General features: G+C 50.4%; 1 protein-coding gene across 1 annotated transcript; it reads left to right on the forward strand.

Moving 5' to 3' along the window:
* The first annotated feature begins 159 nt into the window (after positions 1-159).
* On the forward strand, positions 160-19,960 carry THAP4 (THAP domain containing 4). The gene is given in 7 exon segments (XM_035544523.2): positions 160-314; positions 737-957; positions 960-1,892; positions 11,929-12,088; positions 14,502-14,611; positions 15,894-15,997; positions 19,631-19,960. Coding segments are annotated over 7 exon segments (1,725 nt in total). The 5' UTR covers positions 160-237; the 3' UTR covers positions 19,751-19,960.
* Positions 19,961-24,009: the final 4,049 nt, after the last annotated feature.

Consider the following 24,009-nt stretch of genomic DNA (forward strand, 5'->3'; position numbering starts at 1 on the left):
GGCCCCTCGGCCAAAATGGCGGCGGCCACACGGCGGCCGCCATGCCGGTGGCTGCCATGCCGGTGGCTGCCGGCGGCGCCGTACGGAGCCCCGTTCCCCAGGGCGGAGGGGTGACCTGGCTCCGCCATCTTGCTGTACGGCTGGCGGCGGCCGGGCCGGGCCGGCGGGGGGCGGGAGGAGGAGGTGGAGGAGGAGGAGGAGGAGGAAGGCCGGGGCGGGCCCGGCCGCCGGCCGGAGATGGTGATCTGCTGCGCCGCCGCCAACTGCTCCAACCGGCAGGGGAAGGCGCACCGGGGCGCCGTCTCCTTCCACAGGTGAGCCCGCGGCCCCGCAGGTGCCGAGGAGCCGGGGGCGGCGGTGCCCGGGCCGGGGGCGGGGGGCGGCTCCGCCACGCTCCGGGCTCCGCTCGGGCTCCGGCCGGGCTCCGGGGCCGGCCGCACGGCGCCCTGGGCGCTCCCGCAGCCGGCGGCGGGACAGCGGCGGCCGGCCGAGCCCCGGCGGCTCTTTGTTGTGCGGCGCAGCCGGCTGGCAGCGGCCCCCCGGCCCCCCGAGCCTGCCCCGAGCCGCGGGGCTGTGCCCACAGCGGGGGAGACGAAGGTCAGGCGGCTCGGCCCACCGCCCAGCCCGACCTGCCGAGTCACAACTTTCGGGGGAACGGCCAAAACTTGGGAGCGTTCGTCTTTGTGGTCGCAGCTTTCGCCCCTTATGTTCGTGTGTTTGTTCTTCCCGATTTTAGATTCCCTCTGAAGGACTCAAAGCGCCTGATCCAGTGGCTAAAAGCTGTTCAGAGAGACAACTGGACCCCCACCAAGTATTCCTTCCTCTGCAGCGAGCACTTCACCAAAGACAGCTTCTCAAAGCGGCTGGAAGACCAGCACCGGTTGCTGAAGCCCACTGCCGTCCCTACCATCTTCCAGCTTGCGGAGAAAAAACGCGACAACCTGGATTATGTCAGAAGCAGAGAAAAATAGCAAGCCAGGTACCGCTGCAGGATGGAGAGGACCCAAGGGAAGGAGGCCGTGAGGTAGTTCAGAGGACCTCATCTTCTGACCAGGACTTTATGGTAATGCAAGGGACGAACGAGATGGAGGAGGCGACTTTGCAAGAGGATATCGAGTCGATGTCCGAGGAGGAAGAGGATCTCCACAGCCAGCTGGAAGGCCCTCGGAGGAGGACGTTAGGGGATAATTTAGTTGCAAAGCCTGGACCTCAGAAAAAGTCTGACAGATCTTCTGTGGAGGACTGTCCTAAAACCACCTGGACGGGGAGTTGGATAGCAGACAGGAGTGGCATATCGGTGGATGACTTCACGCCTCCTGCCTCTGGTGCTTGCAAGTTCATCGGCTCCCTTCATTCTTACAGCTTTTCCTCCAAGCATGCCAGAGAGAGGCCATCTTTCCCAAAAGAGCAGCTAGAAAGGAAAAGGCCAAAGAGGGATGTGGAACCAAGCTGCAGTAGCAATCTCATGGGACAAGATAAGACTGTCACAGAAGACTCCCCTACTTCATCCCTCACTGCAACCCCTCAGAAACCTTCCCAGAGTTTGTCGGCATCCCCAGCAGACCTGACCCCTCAGCCTGCAGCTGAAGCTGTGGTGGGACAGAAGGGGGACACGGATGCCAACCCAATGTCGATCAACGAGGTCATCATGTCGGCCTCGGGAGCCTGCAAGCTCATTGACTCCCTCCACTCGTACTGTTTCTCCTCCAGGCAAAGCAAAAGTCAGGTGTGCTGCTTGCGTGAACAGGTGGAGAAGAAGAACGGAGAGCTGAAACTTCTGAGGCAGAGGATCAGCCGCTCAGACAGTCAAGTCAGGAAGCTGAAGGAGAAGCTAGATGAGCTGAAGAGGATCAGTTTCCCTTACTTGAACAGCCTGCTATCCCAGGACTGTGGTCAGTATTTACAGCGTCTTTGCATTCAGGCAGAATTCATCATTTTCTTAACAGTAAGAGGCTGTTTAAGTTAGAGGTAATAGCAATGCAGTGAGTTAAAGACAGGAGAAGGTATGTTTTTGGAAAGGGAAGTAGTAGCTCATGCTAGGCCAAGGGATGCAAGTGAAAGAATTGGACAGGTTTTTGGGCATGTGAGCTATTTCTTGTATTCCACAAGCCTGCTGTGGTTGGTTGGTTGTTTTTTTTCCCTGACAGTGTTGGCTGTTTGGTAGAAGTCACTGCTGCGCTCTCCAAACTTTGCCTCCTCGAAGTTGCAAATAGCGCGCGTTGTTTCTGTATAGCTTTCCGAGGTGATGGGGCACAAAGTTAGGTTATGGTGTGGAGGACAACTCCTGTGATGAATTTTTTTTTCTTCCTGGATTATTTTAGCTTGTTCATCTGTGACACGATTTGGAGTGTGTCTGAAATTTTTCTGTGTCTTAATGAGCTGTCATGAACAGAAGGTATTTGGGAAAAGCTGTTGTAGTCTTCTCTAGTGATGTAAGAAGTGCTTCTGATCTTGGATTTCGTGTACTGTACTCAGTACTTGGGATACAAGAAATCCAAGTGAGGTAGTAGGTCTCAGATACAACTGTCATCGTACATGTTGACAACGTTCTTCTTGACTGAAATACTGCGTTCAGTTTGATAATTTCCTCCCTCAGAAGGCAGAAGTCAGGAAACAGATAATAGAGTGCGAAGAGATAGGAAATGACTTCTCTATCAGTAAAATAAATAAGTGAAACACCTGAAAATACAGGGGAGCTCAAAGAGCGATGAGATGGCGTGAAATTCTGTTACCGAGAAGTCAGATCAGGCCTTACCCCTTTCTATTGCAAGAAGAGTGATTTAATCCAAATCTTTAGAACAATGACAAAACTTTTGCACAGTGACTCCAGTTGCTAGGTATAATCTGGGGAAAAGCCTAGAAGGCTTTAATGGTATTTGGTGTTTGTGTGGCTGCGTAGGGTTACTTTGTGAAGGATGCGTGACCCAGAGCTTTCTTGAAGCAGCTTCCCAAAGATGGCTAGGTGTGTTGGAAACTCTTGCCAAGGTAATTCTCCCCTCTGCATCCGTTGTGAGGTTCTTCCTTGTTTTCTGAAGCCGCGTGGTAGTAGGCATGGTTAGAAACGTGATCCTGGCGTAGGCAGACGCGCTCTCCAGACTCCTACAGCATGGCCTATTTCCTCACTCGAGCGCAGGAAAATAAACCCCAGCAAAGTTCTCGCAGGCTGATACCCAGCGCTACTCTCTCCACGTGTTTGTAATTTTCCAGTGGAAAGCTCATGCTTTGATTTGGGTAGAGGGGGAAAAGGTTTTTTCACTGCAGTGGGAAATCAACGTGGTCTTCTTATTTGTGCCTTCCTGTCTACAGTTCTATACTGTTTTGGTGTCAGACTAAAGGAAATGACTAAATACAAAATTAGGGTTCCGTAATTATCGTTCATAAGTATACCTATAGAGGGATATAAAAAAGGTGTCTAGCAATGTTGAAATGCCTGCAAGGAGATGCTGGTTGCAAGGAGGGCGTCCTGAATGTTGGTTTTCTTTTTTTTTCTAGGAAGTACTGTGATTTTGTTTTCTTTCTTGAGGCAGATGTTCTAATGTGTACATGTATGAGAACATGCGAATGACACAGTAAGAATTTTGTAAGAACATAGGAATTGCGTCTTCAGTTTTATAAGGTGAAATGTCAATTTTTTTTAATGAAGTGATCAACTTGTTACCCATTCTGCTATCTCTTATCAACAAAACTAGAGACCAACGTGAGAAAATCAAATCATTTTGGTGACTAGCTCTAGGCGATGAGAAGTTCTTAGGGAACCATTCTGCTGGTGACTTTTCCAAGGGTTTGTTAGGGGCTGGCCATCTTTTGTTTTAATTTCATCTTGGTGCTCTTCTGCTTTGCATTGTTTTTTTCTTGTGCTCTTAGTAATAGTTTATGGCAGTCAAAATACCTGATTAAGCGCAGCTGACTGCTGCTGGGCAGAGCCTGTTTTATGCGCAGACACTAAATTGTACTCTGATGCAAAACTGAATTGAAGAGGCCTTTTTGGTATTCACAGAAACGGAGGTAACAGGTATTAGGTTAATAATAATTATAGTCTTTATTAGTAGCTACATTTCAGTTGTCCTAAATCATACGGTGCGTAGATGAGGTGATGTTAATAGCTATAAACCTGAGCCTGCAATTTCTTTTTTTTCTAAAGCCGGTGCCTTGGGGATGGGGAGCGTAAGGAAGGTACGCGACTGGGCTGACTTGGCAGGTTGCTACCTGTTTACGTCCTGACTCCAGCGTGCTGCCAGCTGTCCTCCCCGCTGCTGCCCGATGTCCGGCTGCGTGCACGAAATTCGGAGCAGAGGGATGTGCTTTGGGCCCACCTGCGCTGCCTGGTCTCAGTGCGAAGCCCTCTTAAAAGCGTCGTGTGCTGCTCTTGTATGGACTGCGTGCTGGGCTTACCGGGCAGCTGGTGTGATCTGTCTCGTGGATCTGTTTAGCAAGCGTTGTGTTTTTAAGGTTTTCTGATGGTCCCCTGCATGTTCGGATGGCTTACAGCCTCAAGCTATGAGCGTATCAGACCGGACAGCCACGTTTTTTGTCTGGAAAGGCAGAGAACGGGATGCCCTAGCGCACAGCAGAGCAGTGATGCCCTAGGTGTTACCCCACGGCGATGCTGCTGGCTGCAAAGAGGCCCTGTGGTTCCTGCCACGTGCTTCTCGCCTGGCATCTCGCCGGTCGGGCAGCTCCTCGTGCCCATCGTTCTCGGCTGAAATGCTCCTCCAGCTGCACAAGGAGGTTTCTGCTGGCTGCACCCAAATGACAGCCATCTGGAAAGAGCAGATTTCTGCAGGCTGCTGTACACGCGGTCCCTGCCAGCCGCGCTTGAGGACTGGTGACTCAGTCCGGGTGAGTTGGCCTCACAGCACGCTCAGGCCGTCACAGTGCACAAATGTGGCCTTTCCCAGCCTTTCGTAGCAGGGAGATCAACTAACTTGTTTTAGGAAAACCCCTGGGTTTTCTGCACGGCTGCTGTAGTGACGCTTTCTGTGCTAAACTTTGAATTTGCTTGCTTGTTTGGTAGGAACACGTTTCCTTCTGTTTCGTGGGCCACCTCTGGTGTCTGCAGGCCAGTGGCTGAGAAATGTTTTTGACAGAGCATGGCTGGACATGCTGCACCAGGCAGAGCAAGATTAGACACATCTTCCACAGAACAAGAGGATGCACTAGGAGAAATTAGGGAGAGAGTGAGCAAAGAAATACAGCCCCAATGTCCTGGGGAAGGTGAGCTGGGAAGAACATGGACTGCAAGGGAAGGGGAGGCAATTCAGTGTGCTCCGGTTCAGCTCACATAGCATCTAACCAGCTAGTTCTGCTGGAAGCCTTCTCAGCTCTGTTGGTTGCATCATGTTCCTGAAGCCAAAACGAAGATGCTGCTTTCACAAGGTCATGTTGCCTTAACGCCCTGGTGTTCGATCCTTTTGTAAAACTACATCTCCCAGCAGGCTCTAGGATAACTTTCTTACCTCATCGTGAGATCACTTCCCTTATAGCCATCTTATCAACCAAGTGCAGAACCCTTTCTGGTGAGCAAAGGTGATTAGAGAGCTAGACCAAGCGATAGGAAAATAACTCTGCACGCTATGGCCAGCAGTGGAGCAAACGCAGGTAGGATTCAGTGTGCTTAAAGTACATGCATTTATCAGAGAGGTAGAGTTGTTCAAATTCAGCATTCTGAGCTTACGTGGAGCCCGTTCCAAACTCCATGTCTGCTTTCATGAAGGTCATGTTAAAGGCAGGAGACTTGCAAAATGGGTCCATGTGGAAAACAATCAGAATTTTGCTAAGTAGCCATTGGAAATGTTTCTTTCCAGTTTAGATTTGTTTCTTAGTATTTGTACAAAACCTCATAGAAGTGCAGTTGTTTATAATGCTTTCTGCGTGTGGATGAAGGATAATTGGTGAGCTTTGGGAACACAGGCAGGAGGACCTGAACATTAAACGTGGTTTTGTGCGGAACTGGAGACCCGGTGCCTCTTCAGTGGAAGCGTTTTCCACCAAGGTGGCAAGAGACTTTTGCTTGTTTTGCAGAAACAAGTCGTAAAGCTATGTTCCTCAGCGTCAGTGGGAAGAGATGTGAGGGGGTGCGAGAACAAGAAAAATACATTTATTCTGGAATGGCAGGTGCTGATCGCAGCTCTTCTGCCTTATCTACCTGGAGAAATGGATGGGAATGGCTGGGACAGAGGGTTGGTCAATAAAGCGTTACAAAGATGGAAGGATAAAGTAAGCAAAGAGTGAGATAAGGAGCAGGAATATGAGCACGGAGGTTAAGAGTGGGGCCAAATCTGTGACAAGGTGTCAGGAGAGAGGCTGGGTGAGGATTTTCAGCACCTGCAGCCCGTGCACGTGCTGCCCTGGGGCTGACAGGCTCCAGTCACCAGTGGGGTTCCGCATGGCTCCGATTTGGGGCCAGTTCTCTTTCATGTCTTCATAAATGGACTTGGGTACAGGACTTGAAGGTATACTTCGTGTGCGGACAACACTAAGTTCTGACAACTGGTTGACTCCATTGAGGATAGAGAGGCCTTGCAGAGAGATGTGGACAAATGAGAGGGCTGAGCAATCACCAGTAATACGAAGGGAGCAAGTGCTGGATTCTGCGCCTGGGAAGGGGCAACCCTGGCTGTACGTACAGACTGGGGGACGAGAGGCTGGAGGGCGGCCCCGCAGAAAGAGATCTGGGGGTTCTGGTCAATAGCAAGGTGAAAATGAGCCCTGGCAGGCAAAAGGGCCAACCGTACTCTGCAGTGCCTCAGGCACAGCCCTGCCGGCAGGCAGAGGGAAGGGATCGGAAGGGATCGATCGTCCTGCTCTGCGCTGCCTGACGCAGCCTCACCTCGAGTGCTGTGTGCTGTTTGGGGTGCCACAATATAAGAAGGATATAGAGCTGTTAGAGAGTGTCCAGAGGAGGGCTACAAAGATGGTGAAGGGTTCAGAGGAGAAGACACATGAGGAGTGGCTGAGGTCCCTCGGTTTGTTCAGCCTGGCGCAGAGCAGGCTGAGGGGAGGCCTCATGGCGGCCTGCAGCTCCCTCACGAGGGGAGCGGAGGGGCAGGCGCTGAGCTCTGCTCTCTGGGGACAGCGACAGGACCCGAGGGAATGGCATGGAGCTGGGACAGGGGAGGGTCAGGCTGGGGGTTAGGGAAAGGTTCTGCACCCAGAGGTGGTCGGGCACTGGGACAGGCTCCCCGGGGCAGTGGTCACAGCACCGAGCCTGCCAGAGTTCAAGAAGCATTTGTCCAAGGCTGTCGGACATAGGGTTTGATTTTTGGGTGGTTCTGTGTGGAGCCAGGAGTTGGACTCGGTGGTCCTGGTGAGTGCCTTCCAGCTTGGGATATTCTGTGATTCCATGACAGAGGTGAGCTGCCTCGAGCATCGCTGGAGCAGCGGGGACCAGCTGGACACACAGCGAGCTCCCCTCCTCTCCTGCCTCGTGCAGGTAATTGCGTTGGTTTTAGAAATCCCCGTCAAGCTGAGTGACTTGGGACAAGTGATTGCACTTCTGTGTGTGTGTGTCTCAAGGTCTATGATCTGTGAGATTATCAGCTGCGTTATCTTTTCAAATGCTGATTAGCTAAACCTAAACAATATTATCTCTTAGGCTGTCTAGGTTTTTAGGTTCACTCTTTCACAGGAGCATGCTTTGGGAATAGTGACTACAAGATTGTGGCTGTCGGATGGATTCAGGGTAGAAATTTTCCTTGTAGGAATTCTGTCTTCAGGACCGGGTTCATCAGGAGATGGCCCTTCCACTGTCCCCATGGAGAGAAAGGAGGTTGGAAGGGGGGAAGCAAGACCTGTTGCTTTGCTGTTTTCTGCATTTTTTTTTTTTCCTGTGGAGTGGTCTGCTTTCTTTTCTGTTGTGTTTTTTTTTTTTTTCCCTAATGGCCTGTTCAGCTTGTGGATTAAGCATTTATTTCTGAAGTCAGTGGGCAGTGACTCACACGCACACAAAAAAAACCCACACACAAATACAATAGCTTGTGACTAGGAAGCAATGAAAATGCTAACTAAGGAAAACTTGAAAGAAAGTATAACATACATTGAGGTAAACTTACTTTAGGATGTTTGGGTTTCCCATAACAGTATGTAATTTTAAGGATTTGTTTTCTCTGTGTTTTGTAGTGCAGGAGAAGTCTGGTAGTGACTGCAGACACTGTAACGTTTTACCACAGAGGCAGTAACAAATTGGCGCTTGGTTATGAAATTAATTACTAATAGAGGGCATAAGATGCAAATTTGTGAGTGTAATCACATTTCCCCCCTCAGAGCAGGGATGGAGTTAGAGCACGTCAGCGCTAGGAGTGCTTTACTGGTTCGCTGGGAGAGAGCATCAAGTGTAAGGGGTACAATGCTGGAGAGGGGCAGCAGGGAATAAAGCCACCTTCTGTACCTAATTGGGCAAAAAGTGCACAGAACAAGGCCGCTCCTTAATTACTGGAATGTTGCTGACGATGGTTTAAATCTAGTAAGCGTCTCAGATGAAGAAAGGGCTGCAGGAAGCTGCCCAGCTGCTGGCTGTAGTCCCCACACCTTGAAGACGGAAGGTGCAGTGTGAGATTTTCTTTTCTTTTCGCTGAAGTTTCATGCAGCAAGTATTCCCCAGCTTAGGAGAAACAGGTTAGCTGTCTCATTAGCAGCCAACTGGCTGCTCACTCTGCAGTTTTGCTGATAAAACCGCACAGGGATTTGTGCCAGCATAGCTTTGTGTGCCAGGGATCACACTGCAGAGCCACGCTGGCTGAGGCCTGCGTAGACATGGCCTGGGGGATCGCTCGTCTGCTTTGTCCGGTTCATCTCGCGGCAGGGAGACCGCATCGTCCCTCGCTGCAGAGCGTGGGCAGCCAGTTACAGCCTGACTTCATTGCCGTGCAGGGACAGATTTGACTTCTAAACCCCTGTGAATGGGAAGGAAGTGGAAACAACCCATCCGCAAGGCCGGAGGGATGCAGCGAGGTCAGAAGGTGAAGCAGAGCTGACTTGTGTCCCCAGGACCTGGGCACGGCGGTCTCGGGGGAAAGTGTGGCCTGAACAGCTTCCTGAAGAAACGAGATCTAGGTGATCATGTTGCTGATCACGTTGCTGTGGTTTTTGTCTCCCAAGCTGTTACCACAACTTTTAAACGTGGCGGTCGACTTCATTTGGGTTTTGTAGAGGAGCAGAGGTCTCGAGGTGCTGGGAAGAGCTTCAAGAAAACGTATAATTTGGTAGGGGAGAGTGACACCATGAAGGTCCTTATTAAGGAAGAGGCTGTAGTGTGAGCTTACTTGTTATTACGCAAAAAAGAAACTGTGCACGTGGACGCAAAAAGACCAAGATTTCCTTCATCAGTCTTGCAAGGACACTATCCGAGGCTTTAAATGTGTAGAAGGGAGGACAGCGTGTCTTGCAGTGCAAGTTCCCAGAGGTGGTTCGTATTTCTTGTTATTCTCAGGCACTTGCCTACTACTGTGGCTTAAAACGTGTTTGTAAAAGTGAGCCATGAATGCAGATTGTTAAAGAAGAATTTGCACGCTCCTCCTTGAGTGAAATTCCTCTTGACAGAGACCGCATCTCCGAGTCTGTGTTACAAACAAAGCAGCTCAGTAGACAGATGTTTTCCACTTTCCTCTGTAAAATTATTTATTGCTACAATGGTCTTATGTTTACTTAACCGTGACATAAGAAGCAATTTTTTTTTCGATCACCTTTCTTTTCTGATGCCCTCAATCAGCCTTTCTCCCATCAGCCTCCCTGCTATTGCTTTTCTGCCCTTTCAGTTCAGCTCTCTGGCACAGAAGGCTGCCGGAGGTGATAACAGAACTTAGTCCGAAGTCCGATGCCAAAGGTAAGAAGCAGCAGCGTATAGGAAGTGATCAGGATGTGCTTATTCCCCTGTGCATCACTGAGTCTCTCTCTGGTCCTTATTCCCACAGCACAGTTGGTAAGCAGGAGAAAATGAAGCGCTCTGTCACAGAGGACGGAAGCTGTCCTGGTCCTAGGCTTTGTTGCCATCTCCTGGCCCAGAAGAGGGCAGCAGCAGCACAGGCTGCAGTCTCCGCTGACCTTTCCAAAACTTTGCTCTTCCCTTCCGTGGGGGGGCTTCAGGGCCTGCAGAAAGCTCGGAAGGAAAAACGACGTGTGCGGGTTGCAAGGTGAAGGCAAATACCAGGTGGACAAGGTGGTGATGCTGTCTGTGCTCTCACAAAGCCTGCTCTGAGACTGCAAGCGGGAAGGAAAAGTGGTTCCTAAGAAGCAGTCTAGAGGCATTTAGTTTCTCATAGCAATAATTTTGAACTTCAGTTACCGGTAATCACTGTATTGAAGTCACTGTATTCACTGCACCACAAAATAGCGTGCTGTTGCTTGGGCTGCCGACAGGACAGGTAGGGACAGTGACGGACAGCCCGGTAGCTGCCGCTGCTGTGCAGTCTGTAGGAACCCCCCAGTAAGCCGGCGGTGCCTGCACGAACACGCGGGGTGCTCTTTGCAGGGGGTTGCTTTGATGGTGCAGATTTTTATGACTTTGTTTCGTAGTGAGAGCTCGTGTTTTCTCAGGTTGCTTCGCTTGCAGAGTACATGAGGATAAAGAAACCAGCAGCGTCTTGACGACTCGCTAGTTGTCATTCTGTCTTTAAACTTGCTGTGAGAGAATAAAGAATAAAAGTGGCTGTCTTTTACTGGTGAAAAATCTGTTCCCCTACTTTGGCATCCTAGTGTGACCTCTCCAATCTTCCTTGCTCAGTCTTTTTTTGCCTTTGGGTTGGGTTTGAGCACAGTGAAACTTGGACAATTTTTTGTTTAGGGCACCATTTCTCCTTGCAGCTGAGTCCATGCCTTCTAGACCAGCCAGACAGGTAGCTTATTCCTGTACGAGATGATATCACTAGGCGTGGAAAACACCCACTTAGCCCCTGGCCTGCCACTGCCTGTCGTTTAGCACACGAGTGGGAGGAGGGCGTGCTTTAAGTGAACTTACTCAGCTGCATAATGGAGCCAGTTTAGATTTTGCAGTGGGCCCCCTCATCTCTATTTGTAGAGGTCCTTCCTAGGATCATGTGGGTGCTGTATCACTTTCCCTGTTTACATCGTAGGAAAGGATCTGCTTTGTTGTTCACATGACTTCAAAATGTCTGTCTCAATTTCTCTCCCTTTTTTTTTCTAGCTCACACCGTGTGAAATCATAGCAAAATGCAAAACTGTTGCTTATCAAAGCTCTTCTAAAATGATTCACTGAAGAAGGAGCCTTTTAGCTTTGTGAAGCAGACCTTGGTTGCTTCTTAATAAATGCAGTGACAAATGGGAGTACCTTTCTCTTCTGTTTTATGCTTTAACTTATGTGCACAGCAGTATTTTTAATACCTTTCAGTGAGCCTTAGTCCAGCAGCTAAGCAGAGCAATTTCTGAGCTATCTCTACCTCTTTTTATAAAAGTACAGCTCATTATTAACCTCTTAAAAAAAAAAATACAGATAAACTTTGATTTTGAATATGGATGCTGCCTGACTTTCTTTTTCCTCTGAAGTGAGGACTCATTTCCTTGGGCTCCAAAACAAACAGAAACAGCCCGTCCTTAGTGCTTGAGAAAAATCAGGGCCAGAGCACTGGAGATCTGTCACTGATATCGTTTATCATGCTTCATTCTTTACCCTGAGATTCTGTGATTTCAGGCTTCTTCCCTGCGTGTTGAAGGGAGGGGACTTTCCCTTCGAGTCGGTGCCGGAAAGAGGGGGCAGAAAGGCACTGCCGGGAATAGTGCCCTGGGGGAGGCCACGAGCAGGTCTGAAAACAGACTTACTTTCCTTGCACCTTGGAGCTGACTTTGCTCTGGAGAAAAGCGTTCCTGATGCGTCGGACCATTTCTGAGGTGTTTCCTGTTCTTCCTCCACCCAGCTGTTAACAGCAAGCTGTAGAGCAGGCCCACGAAATGTCTTCATTCTTTCCTCTTCCTCCGCAGAGACTCCCCAGCTGAACCCTGTGATGGAGCCCCTGTCCTGGATGCTGGGCACCTGGCTCTCAGACCCCCCGGGGGACGGCACCTTCCCCACGATGAAGCCGTTCCAGTACCTGGAGGAAGTGCACATCTCTCACGTGGGGCAGCCCATGCTCAACTTCTCGTAAGTCTCGAGGTTTGTCTGCGCTGGCAGCGGCTTTTGGGTCGGAGCAGGTGTGGCTGTAGTGAGATTTGTTGGTTGCATTTCTTTTCCAGTTGCAAAATAAACTGGTTTTCATCTACCAAATGAGACGAGCATGTAGCTGGGTGGTCTGCTTTTTGGGGGGGGGGGGGGGGGTGTTTTCCTTTAAAACTGCTGATAAATTGGTGTGCTGTTGTGTTCTGCCCAGAGCTGCACACCTGCAATCAGTGACCGTTCACTGGCCTAAACGTAAACATACCATGCGACTCCACAGAGCTTTTCAGAGGTGTGAACTCACTTCTGGTGTTGTCGCGTATGTGTAGAGGGTCAGGACTGTGACCGTGCCACAACATCCAATTCTTGTGGCCTGCCGCTTTTGAGGGTTACACAGTGAGAAGCAACGGAAGGTGCTGGGATCAGCAACGAGATCGGCCCCATCCTGAACACGAACATCCCTATAGTTTGGGCAAATTCAGTGCCTGTCTTTGAAAGGTCAGTGATCCTTCCACTTCAACATGCTGTGCATATGGGTTAGCCAAAAGATGTTGTCCTTACGGCCAGAGAAGACCCCGTTCCTGTTGCTGGTGGTGGCTGTTTAATTCAAAATGAATCCTCGAGTAATAGTGTTACCCTACAACCACCATCACTCTGTTTTGTCAAGCTGACACTTAACGGATATAAATGAAGGCACAGTGGCATAGCTAAAGGGTTTGTCCATTTTAAACTGTGGTCCCCAGTCTTCACCGACGTGAAAAAATTGAGAAAAATTAAATGTTTGACAAGTTGTATTGGATATCAGGCAGACAGCTTAACTGCTTTGTTTGCCAGTAATTGTTCGAAGAGAAATACGAAATCTGGAGGAGGAGAAGTGGCGTGTTAGCTAACGGTTCAGTGCTTATCCTTTGGCTGGGAGGGTTGAGATGGAAAGGTTGTTGCTTTGAGAACCAGAGAAAGGAATAATTACAAGATACTGACGTTGTGTGAATGGTACCCTGCGTTCCTGGTGTGTGTCGCTTGTTGCGACAGAGCTGTTGGCAAGGCGTGATATTTTTAGTTCAGTTGCCAAAAGAAACAGGGCTCCGACAGTTGTGCTCTATACCCAGCACGCCCCGACGCCAGCTTTTGGGTCACTTGCTGGTCTGAGTTGGATTCTTCTGCTGTGGAAATACAGCTCAGAACTGCTGAACTCGGGGAAGCTTTGGGAAAATGGGCAGGCTCGGAGGTGAGGGACCTGGCTCCTCAACCGGTGCCCCAGACCATTACAAGACAAGCCACACGTCTCCCAGACACTCCAGGCACTGAGAGCAGCCTGGAGTTCATTCCCCCTTTGATTCTCGACAGTCTCAGCATGATGCATGTCTCCGCAGAGCGCGCTAAGTGCAGAGCACGCAGGCTGGGATGCTAGGGCAGTCCGTAGCATAGCCGCAGTCCTGCACTGCTGGTATCGGTCACTCCTGGTCCTTGTCACCGTGTGGTCAGGCGGAGACATCCTATGTATAGAGAGACAGCCAAGCAGGAGGAGCAATTATGTGCCCAGAGGATGCCCGGGAGCCAGAAGCGGTTGTAAGCACCCAGATTCTGTAACGGCATGCCTGTGCTGTGCTCTTACTTCCTTGCTTCTAGTTTCCTTTTGTGTTTTCTTTTGGGAGATGGCGACTTTGAGTGATTCAGTACCTCTTACTTCACGTAGGAAGCCCTTTCTTTGGGCTTTTTGGCTCTCGGTGTTTCTTCACTAAATAACTGCTTCAGCTCACCGTGTGGTTTAATTCAGTTACCTGTGTAGACTCAGGAGTGCTGTAGCACTAACGCAATATATGATCGTGTGTAAGAATACGTAGGTATTGCCCGTGATATGGCTGACCAAATGTACAGCTGTAAGGCATTATGAAGAGTAAGCAAGCATCCAAGCTGATTTTTTTTTCTTTTCGAGATGGGAAGAAATAAGTCTGCAGTGTTATTGCCTGCAGCAGGTAAGGTACAAAGAAAAAAACTGACAGACCTTAAAAAATTTAATAAAGATGATATTGTAAGGCCAGCTACTTGTTTGAGAGAAGGAAATTTGCGGCAGAGTATGGCTTCAGCATCAGCAACATGTCTTACTGTAACCCAAGGGAGTTTCTAAGCTAATAGTTAGAGAGACCCAGGAGCTGTGGAAAATCGGAAGCCTGAACTTAAATAATGACTTCCAGCTCTGAGGTCTAGCTGTGCACATAAAGGAACTGTCTTTTTACACGCTTACGTCTTCCAACCATGAAGTATTGTCAGTCTCTTACTCTTCAAATGCAGGCAGTCACGTGGTTAAATAAAATACAGTTTTCTCTGAGATGAAACCAGGCCAAACCCTGTGTTTTCAGTGCAACAATACAGCAATGTTTGTATTCTGATTTCCCCTCAGGTTCAATGCCTTCCATCCAGACACCAGGAAACCAATGCACCGAGAATGTGGGTTCATCCGCCTCAAACCTGACACTAATAAGGTGGCCTTCATCAGCGCCCAGAACACAGGTACTGCATCTTTGGGGAAGAGAAGAGGTCCTTGTCCTGCGGTGCCATTCATCATTCTTCTAGAAAATTACTGGACCTCTTTAACTGTTCCATTTTGTTTATTTTCACTGTGGGCTCAGCACCAAAGAGCAGCATCTCCCCATCCTGCTGTTAATGAGCTTGAGTCAAAAGCACCGTGTTTCTAGGACTGGCTACATGGCTTTGCCCAGACGGCAAGGCTTTCTAGCTTTCTCAGGCAGGAAAGGACTGCAAATCAAAATATCACTCATGAAGGAGACTTGAGGGATATCCTTTCCTAAAATGGTATGTTGGTATTTATACTTTTTAAAGCTTTTTGAAACAAAAGAACCCCTCAATTCATGACAAGAGTTACAGCCTGGCCCTTAATCATGGCAGGTGATAAGTGGCCACTGGCATTCTTGTTGCCTTCATGGTATCCAAGTGTGTTTTTTGCAGGGAGAAAAGGAGAACTTGTACAGATAAGACACATCATTCCCACTGTTCCCGTGAGTTGGCCACAGTAGACCCTGTGGTAGAAACGGAGAGGGTGTACGCCTCACATCATGAGCTCATCTGTCTGGAGTCCTCCTATTGCTAGCATAGCAGTTGGCCAGCCGCTATTTCTGAGCACAGTCAGGTTCAACGTCCCACTTAGATTGTCGTTACTGATGTTAACACTCACTGTGTTTGATTCTGTGGTGCAGAGCAGAGCTTGTGACCCTGGCAAGGCGAGGCTGTGGTGGTGGTAAACCTCCCATGCGACCTCTCCTTCCCAGAGTGCTTGATGTGATTCATACCACAAGTTTCCTATTACAAACCCTGCCTGGCTGCAGCACTGTAATGGGTAGCTTCTCTCCTGTTCCCTTTGCCGTGTCCAAGAGTAATCTCAGTGCGGTCCTCTTAGTTCCTAAACTAGAAGAATCTCCCACTGTCCGGAATTACTGCCTTGGTACTCATTGTGCACCTGACAGGGACTGAATGAGAGAGAGAACTGCATCTACATTATATTATAACTAAAGAACTTTTAAACCCAGTTAAATAAGGATCTAAAACTAGAGAGCGTGTGCTGAAGGGAAAATTGCCAGGAGCAATGCAATACCTATTGCACAGTGTATAAGTCTGGCTAGATCTTCCAGCATTGTTTCTGAGGTTGCATGGATTTACAGTTGTTGATATGTGCTAGGTCAGATAAAAATCTTCTTCATCTGTTATATAGCCTAATAACTGTGACATTGTTAATTAACCTTTGTAGCCTGGCGTTTATGACCTTGCTTCTTATCAGGTCTTGTGGAGGTGGAAGAAGGGGAGGTGAATGGACAAGAGCTGTCTATAGCTTCTCACTCCATAGCCAGGATCTCCTTTGCCAAGAAGCCCCATGTAGAGCAGGTGAGTTCACACTTGGTTAGCCATTCAAATAATATTGCTAGCCCCAGAGGGTGTCTAGTCGAGAGAACAGGCCGATTAATGCTTTAATTACAGATTACCCTCAGGTCTTCTTGGAAATACTGCACAGCATCCTTGCTTATTTTCTGTGTAACAGTTTTCAGAAGCTGCTTCACAGATTACAAGACAAGAAGGAATCATTAAGATAAGAACTCCCATGCTGAGTCAGACCAGCCTACCCAGAATCCTGTCTCCAGCAAGGGCAGTAGCAGGTCCTTAGGGAAGAGAATAGGAAAGTCTTGTCTAAATAGTAGCACCGAGTCCACTGGGAAGGGCCTACTCTGCAGGTGTAGATCCCAGCCCTGCTGCCCTGCAAGATCCTTCAGTCACAGGTCTTTTCCAGGTCTGCCTTCCACACCTATGAGACAGACCATTCTGGCTATTCCATTAGTCATCAGAGATTTCCTCCTTTGCTGTTTGGTTTTTGTTCAGGAGATCAGAACCATATGCTACTGGTAATGGGTCAAAATGGGCCCTTCAGAAACCGTCAGCTAGGGTCACACATTGTGAAATAAATTCTTGTTAAAGATGAGTACATTTTGTATTCTTTTATTTGTCTTTTCCTGCTTCAGGAAGCAGCCCTGATGCAGCACACAGGCTGAGCTGTGGCTGCAGCCAGAGTTAGCTGAGGATGGGTTGATGAGGACGAGGTGTTCTGAAGTGAGCAGGAGCGCCAGTTGTGTGCTTGGCAGGCACTGGCTGCTGAAACGGAAGGGGATGTGTTAGATACTGGCATTAGGCGCACGCTGCGTGTGTAGGAACAGATGTATTAATGGGGTTGGATGCTGTCTTAGAGCATGCAGACTGGCAACAGCTTCTGGAAGAGCCCTGGAGTGACCTGCACTGGAAATAAACACATTTGCAAAAAACTCTTTTTCTTTCTATGTCTTCAAGACAAGCTGAAAGTCTAGAGCAGCAGGAAATCTGGTGTCTTCCTGCTAGCCTGGGTTAGCACACCCTCATTGTCTGTTATCCCCATCCTCTGACACAAGTTTATCTTGCTGCTTCCAACACTCGTACCCAGTTTGGTAAACTACCTCAAACCAAATCTTCCTGGTGTGTGGCGATATGCTGAGGTCACTTTGCAGCAAGCTCTGAGTCTCTGGAGATGTGTGAGAGAGCTGTTTGAGGAAGATCTAGAAAATGGGATACTCTCTATTTTTCCAAGTCAAATACTAAATCAGCCAAAGCTATCTTTAAAACAAAACAAAACAAAAAAATTCTTCTGGAAAATCAACTCAATTTTATTTCTGAAAGAAATGGGAGGATTCCGTTGTCCTTGGGCTAAGTTACTGCAGTAAAATGGAGGCATTTTGTGAAAAACAGCAGGAATGAATTCCGCTTTTGATTCAACTTTCAACACAGTCTTAAAGAGAAGCGCAGAGTCCTCTTTCAGCACCGATGGATGAACCACTCCAATGTTAATGTGAATGCGGCTCTTTGAAAAAGGCAATTGCTTTTTTAGCTGTTGTTTAAGGTGAAAGGGAACTGGTAGGAATACTGATGTGTGTACACTTAAGCATATCCACTTGGCAGAAGCCTTATGGGGAGGCAGCTATTGTTTTGAAAGTGCTTTGTGAATCCGTGGGATGCTTTTTGACTATACTGTGCTCCTAACAGTCTCTGCTTTCTTCTCGCTTGTAATGCATTGCATTTTAGAAATTTCTAAATCAGTCTCATTTAAGTAACTGCCAGTTAATCATGCATGCAGGTTATCCTGCTGTCCCCAAGACTTTGTTTCTGTTCATCCCCAGGACTGTGTTCAGCATGGGAAGCACCAAGTGGAACTAGGCACTGTAAACTCATCTTTTGGATGATGTGCAGCAAATCTACGCCAAAATCACTTGAAAGGCCAAATCACTGTGTATGGGGGCCATGCCAGGCTGCCCTCTTAGAGCAGCTGTCACTCGGGGAGCTGCCGTGTCCTTTACATCATCTGTATTGTTATAGTGTCCTTCTGCAGAGTCGGGCAGCTGGAGCCACACACTGGAGTGTTATTTTGAAGCAAGAGCTGAGGTTTAAATATAGTGGTTCCACTTCTCTCCTTTATTTCATAGACACCTAAGAGCAGGCTTACAACATGTGCTATTCCCAGGCCTGAACGGTTTGGAAGCTGATGAAACCTGGGTTCCAGCATCTACTTGCACAGGTCATAAGTTTTCTAGCTCCACAGGGTAACCACAGGTTGTCCCTTTGGAGGTTCAGTGCAGTACAAGCAGACTCGCAGCCTGTCAGGTGGAAGGATGAGGAAGACGTTGCCAGCCAAGCCCTCTCAGATGGACAGCACTGCTTCCTGGGCTGACCCGAGGTCAGAAGGCTCCAGTCCAGCCTCACCATACACCATGAACAAAGCTGTTCTCTGTTGCAGTTAAATGCCTTGCAGAGAGCCTGTGTGGTTTTTGGAGGCTGCCTTGAAAATGTCAACCAGGACAGGGCATCTCCCTGGGCCTCCAGCCGGGTGCCCGTCTCCCGACAGACAGGTGTTGGCCTGTCTGTACCGAGGGAACAGTAGCGGTAGTGCCAAGACCTTTCCTCTCCCAGCACAGTGGCACCAGCCATGGCACCACTTTGCTAATTAATTTGCAGCCACAGCAGTTAATTTTAGCAGAAGTTAATCTGTTTAATGCAGAGTCTTCCTGTTTGTTGACCCCACAAAACATCCTCACTGAAACCCATCATCACTCAAGTAGAAAACTTGAAGTGGGGAATATAACGTCAAAGCCACACACAAACCTGCTGTTTGAATGATTTCCTTCCTCAATTAAAAATGCTTAAATTTAAGCAAAGACAACAGGTGATTTTTTTTCCTTCCTACCAACACACTGTAGAGCTTGAACTCATCACAAGTGAAATCTGGTGTGTTACAGACTCCAGTAGGTTTATTTCCAATAATGTATGGCCGTGTCTTTGCTCCGTGTGAATCCCTCATTCTCCAGCAGGGATGAACTGTTACCTTACATGCAGTGATAGTGCTGCTCGTGTAAGGCTCGCTCTCCCTCTCCAGTCAAGACCTAACACCCAAGGGTATGGACGTTCAGATAATCTCCCTGCTCCAAGTAATCCGCCTGTACCAACAGGCACAGTTCTGTGCTGCATGGTGTGCCACCAGTATGGCAATACCCCAAGGAAGACGCAGCGTTTCCTGCCAAAAGCCCAATGACAGCAACTTGTCAGCAGGCACGAGGGGCTTTGAAAGGACAGCTAATTACAAGCACGTTGGACGCCCACAGTTATTTGCTCCTTTTTGAAATGACGGTTGTGTTTGCTCATTTTCCATGCTCTAAAAAGGCATGTAGTCAGCCCTGCTTACGGGCAGCACGCTGCCTGCTTGTGTTGCTCTGGGGATGATGTTCTTGGGGGTTAGACCTGATATTTTGGAAAGGGCCGCCCCCTCTAGGAGAAAAAGCTACTCATCATTTTCTTGTATGGTTGCAGTGAGTGTAGCCTTTCATCCGCGGTACATTGACAGCAAAACTTAAGCGTAGCAAAAGAAAGGCATAAAGCACAGTTAAGGATTTTTACCCTTAGATGCCGTTTGCTTGATTTTATTATTGTTTTTCCTTATCTCCTTTTCAGATTACCAGAAAATTCAGGCTCAATTCTGATGGGAAGCTAGAGCAAACCGTCTCCATGGCAACCACTACGCAGCCCATGACCCAACACCTTCACATCACCTACAAAAAGGTGACGCCGTGATGCCCAGAGGGCCAGGGGTCTCCGTGCCGAGGGCGAGGAGCTGGACCTCGTGCCCCGAGAGCAGCGGCAGCTCAGGAACGCAGGACAGCAGACCCCAGAGCTGGGCGCCTGCGCTCACCCCCAGGTGATGCGGAGCTGCCCGTGCTGTTGAGAATGTTCCTCGGATGTTCCTGTAATGGTATATAAAAAAAATAATAATAATAAAAAGCTTTTATTTTTATGGCTGTGTCTTTGGGTGTGATTGCTGAGTGATCTGCGCGTCCCTCTGCTCTGGCAGTGGCTCCAGAGGGCTTTTTTAACGCGTGTTAGTGTGCTGTGGGGGTAGAAGGGGTTGCTGATTCAGCCTTCTGGTCCTTCATCTGTAATCTGCATGGTGACGCAGACGTGGCAGGATCAGGAATGGGTTTGCATCACGGGGGCTGGCTGTGAGAACTCCAGCTCCTGCCTGATGAAATTCAGCGAGGGAGCACCTCTTGTGGTGGGACAGAGCTGCTGCAGGACCTGCTCCTGATGGTGCCGCTCAAGTGACTTGAAAAGGTGTTGGCCTATGCTGTGCTTGCATGGGATGGGGCAGTTGTGGAGGCAAGGACCAGACCTTCTCTGGCTCCAGTGCAGAGTATCACAAGAGTATGGCTTAAGATCTTGAGTCAATGAGCAGCAAGAGAAACGTTAAGTAGTGGGGATTGATCTCAGCAGTTCTTTTTTGAGCTTGTTATTCATGATTCAGCGTTTGACCATCATAAAATGTTATCGGGTCCCTTAGCAGTGAGGGAGACTGAGATCTAGAAGCTGCTTCTGGTCTCCAGCAGAGACGAGACAAGGGTTTTCCCAGAGCTAACAGCGCGAGAGGTATCTGCAGGGACGGGGAATGATGGGGTGGGCGTTGAGCTGTGAGAGGTCTGGGTGCCACTGGGAAGGTTGGGCTGGGAGTCACGGGGTCCCAAGGGACTCGGTGCCAGCAGCTGCAGGAGGTTGGGCTCGGGGGTTTTGCCTTCAGGTGTCAAAGGGAGCTTGAGATGTCACGTTCAAAACTTTCCTTACAGCGTGTTTGAATTATATAAACAGAAAAATCTGTGATTTAGAACATTAATGCTGCTTTGAGAATGTTACAGAAAAAATGTGGTGGGGGAGTTTTGTGTGTTCAGACAGCACTTCCTGAACCATCCAGGGTCAAAGATTTGGCCAAAGGGTGCGTGTTTGTAGGCGTCCAGGTGGCCACCAGGGTGGGCACCGTGGACATGGGCATGTGTGGCACAGGGCCGGCGGCAGCGGTCCCCTCGGAGCCGCAGTCCCCAGGGCATCAGCGTGCCCCAGTGGGGAGCATGAGGCGGGCCCTGTAATGGATCCTCACCGGGCAGTTACCATCTGAAGGCTTTGATCTCCTCCTTCTTGATTTTATTCCAACCCCTCGATTGAATTTCCCTCGTGTAACTGAGCTCTGCTGATACATTCTGGCCATATATAATGGATGGAGGTTGAGTGAGGAAATGCAAACACTGCTGAATATCAGTAACAGAAGTGCGGGCGGTGCGGCGGGCCCCACTGCCCAGGCCTCCTCCCTGCTGGTGCCAGCCCTTGGTATGGGCTTTATTAGCACGGGCTTTATTTAGTGTTACTAAATACTCCCCCAATCCCCCAAAACGTCCCTTTGCAGTGGCAGGAACGGAGCCGAGCACCAAATCTGCCACTAGCAGAGCGATGGGGCCATGCCCGCAGCCATGGGTGTTGCTGTGCGCACACAGGAGTGTGTACGGCCTCTTGCTGATCCAGAGGCGCTCCTGGGATGTGGCAGGACTGGGCCCGGCACTGCCACCTGATGCCCCCATCAAATATTAACGCGCCGTGGGCTGTGCTCTGCCCGGCCCCAGCACTGCAGACACGGCAGAGCAGCGCCCCGCTGCCTCTCCTCCTGCCGCGGGCTGCGGGGCTCGGGGGGCACCCACAGCCACAGCTGGACCTTATCTGGGGCTGGATCACCCCTGCTTGACCCGGAGCTGCCACCGAGCAGTGCGGCGGCTTACAGCAGGACGGTAACTGCCAGTTTCTGGATTTCTTCCTTCTCCACGTCGTCCCGTTCCTCCCAAAGCCCGTTATTGAAGCGAGCGAGGCCGCCGTATCAGCCACATCTTTGGCTCTTGCAAAGGCACCCGCAACGGGGGAGGCGGGTCAGCAGCTGATGCCGGTTGACACATTTGCTTCACTAATGAGGCTCCTTCTTTTCAAGGGCTTTAAGATAACACCTGGGGGCTGCGAGCAAGCAGCAGTGGGATCCGGTTGCTCAGTTTTTGCCTGGCACAAGGTGCGGGCAGCACCAAGTGCCCAGCTCCATGCCTCCTGGGGCCCACTGGTGTCAGCTCCCCACTGCCACCCTGCAACTGCCAGCAGCAGGTGAGAAACACCCCTCTCTGCCTGGGGGTGCCCCTGTCACCCCAGGACAAACCCCCCCCTGGCTGAGCCCCGTCTCCTGTGTGCAGCCCTGTGAGCAGCACCCACAGCGGGCACCCTGCAGCAGCAAGCCCCAAGGTAAGCGTGCAGCTGGCGAGTTGTGTGAATCCACATGCGGTGGGCTCTCCAATCTCTTTTGGAGGTGCTGGATTGGTCCAGCAGAGCGTTTCTCCCCTGGGAGAAGGGACAGATGGGCAGGGGTGCCAGGGGAAGGGCCAGCAGTGGCAGGGGTGGTCCCAAGGGGCTGTAGGCACAGGGGTCCCCTGTGACATGGGCATCGCCTGTGTCCCCCAGGAAGAAGGGGGGGACCTGGGTCTCTGCAGCTCCTTACTCTTCATTTAAAAGGAAAAAAATGTCAGGTTTGTCGTGGGAGGGCCTTCCCCACAAGAGTGTTCACGGGGGTGGGGGGGGGCAGGGGAATTGCCTGCCCGCTGCCAGGCTTGGGCTCTGCTTGCAGGAGCATTGCCTTTGGTTTGGGATGACCTGGTTTTGCAGCTGGAGATACTGGAGATACATTTTATCTGGGGGGGGAAAAAAAAAAAAAAAAAAAGGAGTAAAAGGGGAACATGAAAAAGTCAGAACAGTTTGCTTTGGTCCTTATGATGAGTGAGCGGTTTAAGCCCCTCCAAATTCAAACAAAATGCTTCATTTCCACCCCACCCAGAGCCTTAACACCCTGGGGCAGCCGCTTTCCCTGCATTTTGACTTAACTTGGCAAGCAGAGAAATGCCACCCGCTGGCACTCACCCAAGCAGGTCAGGAAAGTGTCTGTGGTGGCCGGGGCCGCGCTGGCTCGGCGGGGTGGGAATGCGGCCAGGAGAAGCCTCCCCTGCCCCGGACGGAGGCAGGGTGCCTGCCGAGTGTGGTGGGTTGGCCTCACCCACCACATGCCTTGGCTGTGCCCAGGGGTCAGGCTGGGTTGCAAACCGTGCCCTGGACGTGTGAAAATGCAGGTCTGCCCGTGGGGAAAGGCTGTGTTTGTCTAGGAAGAGCCCTCACGAGTCTGCTCTGCCAGGGGTGATGTGCTGGGCATCATCTCCGGGACCGCTATCCAGCGATCACCCGGTGGTGGTGGGGGACACAGAGGCACTGCAACTCCCCTGGGAAAATCTCCCCTTCTCTGCACTCCTCCAGGTTCACCAGCGAATGAATCCTCCCGCTGGTTGCCCTCTCCAGGACAAGGGGCTCTCCCCACAGCACCACCCTCCACCAGCACATCCTGGCTTGGCCTGTGGCCTGGGGTCAGAGCCAGGGTCCCCAGGCTGGGGCAGTGCTGCAGCAGCAGCTGAGGGAGCTGCTGGTCCCCCACGCTGCCAGGCCACAAGCGAGCGCATAAACTGCAAGGAGCCAAGGGCTGCACCACCAGATGTTTTCACGGCTTTTCCCAGTTCTCCTCATCTACCCACAAGCATTTTTCCCTAGAAAGAAGAAATGTCTGTAAATGCTTCCCTACCCTCACGCTCCTGCCAGGCAGGGGATGGGTTCTACTGACCCTCCCCCTGCCTCCCCAGCAGAGCAGGGATGTGAAGCCCATCCTGCTCTGCTCCCACTCCCCCAAAGCGGCCCCGTGCCTCTCTTCCCGGCAGTGACCCGGCCCCGAGGGGGATGCAGCCCAGCAGGTCACCGCTGCTGGAGCTGAAGCTCCGCAAACCCATGCAGCGGGCCAGGATCCCGGCGCCCTTCATTAATCCGGTATGTCACCACCTCCATCTGCCACCCGCTGCTTGCATTTCTGCTCTTTCCCTCGGCTCAGAGCCTGCAGAGACCACCCCATCCCCTGGCAGGACCCCCCCAGCGCTGCCGTGCCAGACCCC

Source organism: Cygnus atratus, chromosome 9 (genome assembly GCF_013377495.2).
Source record: "Cygnus atratus isolate AKBS03 ecotype Queensland, Australia chromosome 9, CAtr_DNAZoo_HiC_assembly, whole genome shotgun sequence".
Classification (NCBI taxonomy): Eukaryota; Metazoa; Chordata; class Aves; order Anseriformes; family Anatidae; genus Cygnus; species Cygnus atratus.